The following is an 8,388-nucleotide window of genomic DNA, read 5'->3' as shown; positions in this document are numbered from 1 at the left end:
AAACTGAAAGTTGCATACGCCACTTCCACTCACTTCTTATTGGTCAGAACTTGGCTACATGGCCATACACAGCTGCAAGGGAGCTTGGGAAATGTAGTTTTTAACTCTAGATAATCATGTCGTTGGAGAGAATTCCATTACTGTGGAAGACGGGGAAAACAAATATTGGGAGACATCTAGGGGCCTCTGAAATATGAACCTTTTCTCAAATACGGTCATATATGAATTTAATGTAGCAAACCAGATGACAATGAGAGCTATACTCCCAAGCACTGGAAGCATCTGAATATCTTTTCCCCAGTATGAAAGGTATTACACGGAGTTTAAAAAAAAAAAAAAAAAGTTTATCCAACAACTTCAGGTTATAAGAATATTTGTTTTAGGGTGACCTGAATCATCTCTGACTATTTAACATGCCCCTCCTGGCAAGCTGGTTGTTTGGATTGGAGGATACCCTGCTTGTCAAGCACACAGCTCCATGCCTGGCACAAAGTGACAACAAATTTAAAAAATTTGGTTGGGCGCAGTGGCTCATGCCTGTAATCCCAGCACTTTGGGAGGCCAGGCAGGTGGATCACTTGAGGCCAGGAGTTCAAGACCAGCCTGGCAAATCTGGCAAAACCCCGTCTCTACTAAAAATACAAAATTAGCCAGGCATGGTGGCGGGTGCCTGTAATCCCAGCTACTCCGGAGGCTGAGGCAGGAGAATCGCTTGAACCCGGCAGGCGGAGGTTGCAGTGAGCCAAGATCACACCATTGCACTCCAGCCTGGGCAACAGAGAAAGACTCCATCTCAAAAAAAAAAAAAAAAAAAAAAAAAAAAAAATTCTGGCAGCATCACATTTCTTAGTCCCAGAAACAGGGGCATGTGACTAGGCATAAAATGACCCAGGTTCCGTTTCACACACAGCCTGTGAAGCACAAATCTCCTTCTCTCTATCCCACTTAGACCTCGGTTTGTCTCTTGTCTCTGTATCTCTTTGTTTCTTTGCCTTTCTCTTTGTTCATCTCCATCTCCAACTTTTTGTCTAGTTGGATTTCTCTCTGAGTCACCAGTGCTTTGTTGGTTGGTTTATTTTTTAGAAATGAGGGAGAAAGTGCGTTCACACTTTGGGTTCCTCTTGATTCTCTTCTCAGCCGTATGTCACTTTCTCAGTCTCTGTCTCACTGAAACTTTTTTTCCTGTCTTTTATTCTTTCTGCTTCTATCTCCCTCTCTCTGCTTCTTTGAATTGTCTTCTGTCTCTGTGTCCTCCTTGACATTTATCTTTGACTCATCGAATCTCTCTCTCTCTCATCTTTATTTTGTTTTGTTTGTTTTGTTTTTGAGACAGAGTCTCACTCTTGTTGCCTAGGCTAGAGTGCAGTGGCGTGATCTCGGCTCACTGCAACCTCTGCCTCCCGGGTTCAAGTGATTCTCCTGCCTCAGTCTCCTGGGTAGCTGGGATTACAGGTGCCTGCCCCCACACCTGACTAGTCTTTTTATGTATGCATATATTTTTAGTAGAGACGGGGTTTCACCATGTTGGCCAGGCTGGTCTCTAACTCCTGACCTCAGGTGATCCACCTGCTTCAACCTCCCAAAGTGCTGGGATTACAGGTGTGAGTCACCGTGCCCAGCCTCATCTCACTCTGGTTTTGATGTCGCTCTGGTTCTGTTTCAATGCACCTCTATTTTCTCTCAATCTTGATCTCTGTCTCAGCCACACATAATCTGCCATGCTCTGAATTTCTCTGCCTCAAGTCCTCTGCAATTATTTTTCCTCTTTAGCTTGCTTCTACTTTTTAGTTCAAGTTCCTCCATTCCTGGCTTCCTATCTGGAGGTGGGATGTTGAGGGGAGCTGTTCTTTTTTTTTTTTTTTTTTTTTTTTGAGACGGAGTCTCGCTCTGTCGCCCAGGCTGGAGTGCAGTGGCCTGATCTTGGCTCACTGCAAGCTCCGCCTCCCGGGTTCACGCCATTCTCCTGCCTCAGCCTCCCGAGTAGCTGGGAGTACAGGCGCCCGCCACCTCGCCCAGCTAGTTTTTTGTATTTTTTAGTAGAGACGGGGTTTCACCGTGTTAGCCAGGATGGTCTTGATCTCCTGATCTCGTGATCCGCCCATCTCGGCCTCCCAAAGTGCTGGGATTACAGGCTTGAGCCACCGTGCCCGGCCTAGGGGAGCTGTTCTAAGAGCACTTGCTCTCTCCCTTCCTGTCTGAGTCGGAAAACCAGACTCACAACCAACCAACATCACCACACACACACCACCACCACGAGAGGGTTAAGAGATTAGTCCTGAATGGGTGTTAAGTGTTGGGGGGTGAGGATCAGAATGGGATGGGGAGGCAAAAGCTAAGAGAGTCAAAGGAGTTGGGCTAAGCTGAGTCTCTACTCCAAGAAGGACATTCTAGTAGCAGATCCAAGAGACAAAAAGTGATACTGTGTGTGAGTCACTCAGTTTTCCCAGAATTTCCACCACTTCTGGACACAGGATGCCTCAGCTCAGCCAGCCAAACCCCATTCCCCAAACCTACAGATACCTTGAGGGATTCAGCTTCCAAGTCTGAGAATACAGTCGCATGAAAAGGACATTGAATTCTGTTAAATAGTATATGTGGGTAGGATATGATATCCAGGAAGTTCATTTCAGGACAATAAGGCTTTGAAAATATTTGGTGCAGAAAAGGTAGTGAATCACTTTTCAGATTATAAGAAACGCAATCACTAATTTCGCTGGAGGAGACGTTCCCCTCCAGAGACTGCAGTTCAGGGGTGATCCCTACACCTTAGGCTTTCAAAATACACACACACACACACACACACACACACACACACACACCCCGACACACACTACAGCAAAGTTCTTTTTTATTTCTTTTTTTAAATTTGATACAGCAAAGTTCTGATACACCAACACAGGTAATCTTTGGTTATTGTTATTTAACATTATCTTGAGTAGAAAACAAGAACTTTTTGAACAAAACCCTTTCAATTGATTTATTTCTCTTGTTTTCTAAATCTTCAGCTTACTTGCCTTATTGACATTCTAGTGTTCCATTACACAGTAGGGTGGCTGTAGTTAACGATAATACATTGCATATTTCAAAATAGTTAGAAGAGAGGATTTTTAATGTTCTTACCACAAAGAAATGACAAATGTCTCAGTAATGGATATAATAATTACCCAAATTTGATTGTTGTACATTGCATACATATATCAAAACATCACACTGTACCCCACAAATATGTACAATTATTGTATCAATTAAAAAAATTTAATAACTGATTAATTAGGGTTATCCTTAATTAAATAATGAACAAAGAGTTTTCCTTGTTGTCTATCAAGACTTTCTAAAACAACATGGCCTGCCAGCTGCGGTGGCTCACGCCTGTAGTTCCAGCACTTTGGGAAGCTGAGGGGCGTGGATCACTTGAGGCCAGGAGTTCAAGACCAACCTGGCCAACATGGTGAAACTGCATCTCTAGAAAAATACAAAAATTAGCTGGGCATGGTGGTATACGCCTGTAGTCCTAGCTACTTGGGAGGCTGAGGCATAAGAATCACCTGAACACGGGAGGCAGAAGTTGTAGTGAAATGAGATCACGCCGCTACACTCCAGCCTGGGTGACAGAGTGAGAATCTGTCTCAAATAAAACAAAATAAAATAAAATAATACAAATAAAATAACATGGTTTCCCTATTTGATAGATGGTGAAACAAGTCCCAGAGGTTAAGTGACTTGACCAGTGAAGAAAAGACAGAGCTGCCACTTGTATCCAGATTGTTTGGATCCTAAAACCAAAAGCCTAAAAAGAGAATAATCTGCGTCTTACCCCCAACCAAGAAATTCTGTCAATTCTATTGAGCTGAGAGAGAAGAACAGGCAGACTGGAAATATGAAGAAAGGGGAATGGCCCCGGAGGATTTCCCTGTGTGAATTCAATTTACCCTTATTCAGATGGGAGATTATAGGTTATATAACCACCCCCCAAATAAAGCAATCTCTTCTCCAATGACATTCAAACCCGGAAAACTTGAATCCCAGGGTGTTCAGATTTCGGTATAAGCTGATCTCCCAGGACCTATTTAGGCAGGATCTGGTGCCCAGGACAGAACCTGTTGACCTGGCACCATGGAGCTGGGAGGGGCTGTCACCATCTTTCTGGCACTCTGCTTGTCTTGCCTGCTTGTCCTCATTGCCTGGAAACGAATGAATAAGGCAGGAAAGCTGCCCCCAGGTCCTACACCAATTCCTTTCCTGGGGAACCTGCTGCAAGTTCGAACTGACGCTACGTTTCAGTCTTTCATGAAGGTGAGTGTGTCTGTCTCCTCTAACAGGGCTTAGAGCAACTAATCCTGTAGCCAGATTCACATAGAACCTTATGCCTTCTAAAGATAGACTCTCAGAAGCACAGACTTTGCAAATCTTAGAATTCTGAAATACCACTCAAGCCTGTAATCCCAGCACTTTGGGAGGCCGAGACGGGCGGATCACAAGGTCAGGAGATCGAGACCATCCTGGCTAACACGGCGAAACCCCGTCTCTACTAAAAACACAAAAAATTAGCCGGGCGAGGTGGCGGCGCCTGTGGTCCCAGCTACTCGGGAGGCTGAGGCAGGAGAATGGCGGGAACCCAGGAGGCGGAGCTTGCAGTGAGCTGAGATCTGGCCACTGCACTCCAGCCTGGGCGACAGAGCGAGACTCCGTCTCAAAAAAAAAAAAAAAAAAAAAAAAAAAGAATTCTGAAATTCCAGAATCCTGAAATGTTGGAAACACACATTCTCAGTGCATTGAAATAAGACTTTCATGATCTCAGGACTTTGGAATCACAGTACATTATATTTTTAAACACAAGGACACTTTGACTCAGGTTGTCTTAGCGCTTTGAGACTTGGTATCATGAAGTCTAAGATTCTAGAAATTTAACATTTCAGAGAGAGAAGTATGAATCTTGGAATTTATCGAATCCAGGTCCATTATTTTATAGATGAGAACAGTAAGTCTTGTGGGGAGGGATGAGCTTTTGCCTAGGATGATAGAAGTCAAGACTTCCGTGCCTGTTTCCCAATAGTCCTTCCAAGCCCAGATTTACCTTGGTTCCTTAGTACCATGTTTATATCCCCCTGAAATCACCATCCTCTAAAATCCTCGATTGGCCTATACTTGGTACTCCAATCAGTCCCTCCTCTTGTGTTTTCCTTCACTCCAAGCTCAGGGAGAAATACGGCCCTGTGTTCACTGTGTACATGGGTCCCCGGCCAGTGGTGGTTTTATGTGGACATGAAGCAGTGAAGGAAGCCTTGGTAGACCAAGCGGATGAGTTCAGTGGCCGTGGAGAACTGGCTTCAATAGAGCGAAACTTCCAAGGTCATGGTAGGTAGCAACGACAACAAAAAGAATAAAACCAGAAATGACTGCAATGCACTCCCTCTATGCCAGGTTCTTTGGTAAGTAAGTACTCTACATGACTTATTGCATTGCTTCCCTTAGGAGAGCTGTTAACATTATACTAATGTTGTCAATGAAAAGCTAAGATAGGCCAGCATGGTGGCTCACGCCTGTAATCCCAGCACTTTGGGAGGCTGAGGCGGGTGGATGACCTGAGGTCAGGAGTTTGAGACCAGCCTGGCTAACATGGTGAAACCTGTTTCTACTAAAAACTAAAAATAAAAATTAGCTGAGCGTAGTGTTGTATGCCTGTAATCCCAGCTGCTGGGGAGGCCGAGGCAGGAGAATCGCTTGAACCCGGGAGGCGGATGTTATAGTGAGCCAAGATCATGCCATTCTACTCCATCTTGGTCAACAAGAGTGAAACTCTGTTAAAAAAAAAAAAAAAAAAAAAGAAAGAAAAGAAAAAGCTAAGATAAAGATTAGATAATGTCACACAGTAAGTGGTAGGATCACTTTATTTTGAGCCTATGCTATCTGACTCTAAACTGTTTTCTTTGTTATTTCTGCTCTTATTTTTAATGGATTAGTGATATTCTTTTTTTTTTTTGAGATGGAGTTTCACTCTTGTTACCCAGGCTGGAGTGCAATGGCACGATCTCAGCTCAGCACAACCTCTGCCTCCTGGGTTCAAGCGATTCTCCTGCTTCAGGCTCCCAAGTAGCTGGGATTACAGGCATGAGCCACCATGCAGGGCTAATTTTGTATTTTTAGTAGACATGGGGTTACTTTATTTTGGACAGGCTGGTCTCGAACTCCCAACCTCAGGTGATCCACCCACCTAAGCCTCCCAAAGTGCTGGGACTACAGGCATGAGCCACTGAACCTGGCGGTTAGTGATATTCTTTATGCACCCACTAAAGCTCTCATAGCCAACCTTATTTCTCATCTTCCTATACTCATCCACATACCTAACCCATAGGTCTCTGCCTCCTTCACTTAGGTAGATATCTTTCTCCCAAGCATCCATCTCTAACTGCCCATATCCTTCGATTCCAAGCAGGCTCACCACATGCTGTCTTTCTTTCCTTTCTTTCTTTCTTTTTCTTTCTTTCTTTCTCTCTCTCTTTCTTTCTCTTTCTTTCTTTTCTTTCTTTTTTTCTATTACCTTTTCTTCCTTTTGTCCATTGATCCATATTCATCAGAAAATCCATTCATTATTCTTTCTATAAAAACATCTTTCACTCTATTATTTATACATCGGTCAATTAACTATTTATTCATCTATCCATCATTCCATCCATTCATTAATTCTTTCATCTTTTATACGTCTATCGATCTCTCTATCCACTCTCCAAACGTTATCCATCTATCTCAAACCATCCATCCATTAACCATCCACCCATCTATTAAGTCTTCTATCCATCCATCCCTCCATCCATTCATCCATCCATCCATCCGTCCATCCATCCATCATTCCAGTCATAAACTCTTCCTTCCATTCATCAATAAAGCAAAATAATTTCATTAGATCTAGTGCATTGGTATAAGACTCTCATCAGTCCACACATTTAGTAATTTCTAAATGTTTCTTACTACACGGTAACTCCTTTTTCGTAGGTATATCTATGTACAGGTGTGAGCTTCTGCGTACACATATGTGTATACATACAGAAAATCCAAGTATTACTTAGAAAAAAGAATTAATATCCCCATTCCAGGGCACTCTATATGGCACTCTGTCCATACATCCCTCCACCTTCCTATGCATTCACTCAGTTATTTTTTTTTTATTTATCCAGTTCCACCCCTCTTTCCTGTAAGAAACACTGTTTGGTCTCCCCCTATCACTCCTGCACTGATTCCTTTTTCCTCCACCTCAGTCTGGACTTTTTTTTTTTTTCTTTCCGAGGATCCTGGAGAGAGGGAACCTTACTCTCTTGATTGAGCCTTGAAGGTTGAGAATGGCTTCCTTGACAGCACAGTCTAGAGCTTTCATAATCTTTCCCCATCACTGTGTAGCACCGAGTTGAACACAGCAAGGGGAGGGAGGCAGAAGCCTGAGACTGAGATCTTGGCAGGTGTGGCTCTGGCCAATGGAGAACGATGGAGGATTCTCCGACGCTTCTCCCTGACCATCCTTCGGGACTTCGGGATGGGAAAGCGGAGCATTGAGGAGCGAATTCGGGAGGAGGCCAGCTACCTACTGGAGGAGTTCCGGAAGACCAAGGGTATGGGGGCCACAAGGGGGAGGGCCACTAGGTGACTGGGTGGTTATGGAGCTCTCAGTCAAGAGAAGATGAGCTTTGGTGGGAGAAAGCTCTGGAATGGAAGAAGAGGGAAAATATTAAGAATCCACTGGGATTTCTGGCCAGCTTCCATATTAAAAGTTTACATGAGCTGGGCATGGTGGCACAGGCCCGTAGTGTCAGCCACTTGTGGGGCTGACGCCGGAGGTTGCTTGAGTCCAGGAGTTCAAGGCTGCAGTGAGCTATGATCGTGCCACTGCACTTCAGTATGGGAGACACAGTGAGACTCTGTCTCTTAAAAAAATAACAACAAAACAGTAAACATGGAAGACCCTTAGAGACCACTTCTCTAGAAACTTTAATCAGTGGATCTCAGGGGGTCTGTGAGCTCTTGATATCCTATGCAGATTTTGGCGACATGTGACTTTGTGACTTTTCCTGAAGACAGGCTCAAATTTCATTACATTTGTATATCCATATTGTGGTAAAAAATACATAACATAAAAGTTACCATATTCGCCTCTTTAAGTGTCCAGTTAATTAGTGTTAAGTATATTCATGTTGTGAAAAAAATCTTTTGAACTTTTTTATCTTGCAAATTTGAAACTCTATATTCATTTCATTATGTTTTAAAAGGAGTTCAGTCCCACCATAAAATAAGGTCTAGAAACACTGGGATCTATAGAGAAAGGACACAGAGGCTGGAAAAAAAAAACAAGACAGAAAAATAGATAAGAGGTAGAAATAGAGACACATTTTCTCTGCATCC

General features: G+C 43.4%; 1 protein-coding gene across 1 annotated transcript in view; it reads left to right on the top strand.

Moving 5' to 3' along the window:
• Window positions 1–2,873: 2,873 nt before the first annotated feature.
• The window catches only part of CYP2G2 (cytochrome P450 family 2 subfamily G member 2), a 20,278-nt gene continuing 14,763 nt past the window's right edge, over window positions 2,874–8,388 (top strand). The window contains exons 1-3 of the mRNA XM_001100761.5: window positions 2,874–4,293; window positions 5,193–5,355; window positions 7,452–7,601. Of these exons, the coding sequence (XP_001100761.3) occupies window positions 4,114–4,293; window positions 5,193–5,355; window positions 7,452–7,601 (493 nt within the window). The 5' untranslated portion in view covers window positions 2,874–4,113. The remainder of the gene's footprint in view (window positions 4,294–5,192; window positions 5,356–7,451; window positions 7,602–8,388) is intronic.

This window comes from Macaca mulatta, chromosome 19 (genome assembly GCF_049350105.2).
Source record: "Macaca mulatta isolate MMU2019108-1 chromosome 19, T2T-MMU8v2.0, whole genome shotgun sequence".
Classification (NCBI taxonomy): domain Eukaryota; kingdom Metazoa; phylum Chordata; class Mammalia; order Primates; family Cercopithecidae; genus Macaca; species Macaca mulatta.
Note: the sequence above shows the minus strand (reverse complement) of the source record. Positions and strands in the feature narration are given on the sequence as shown.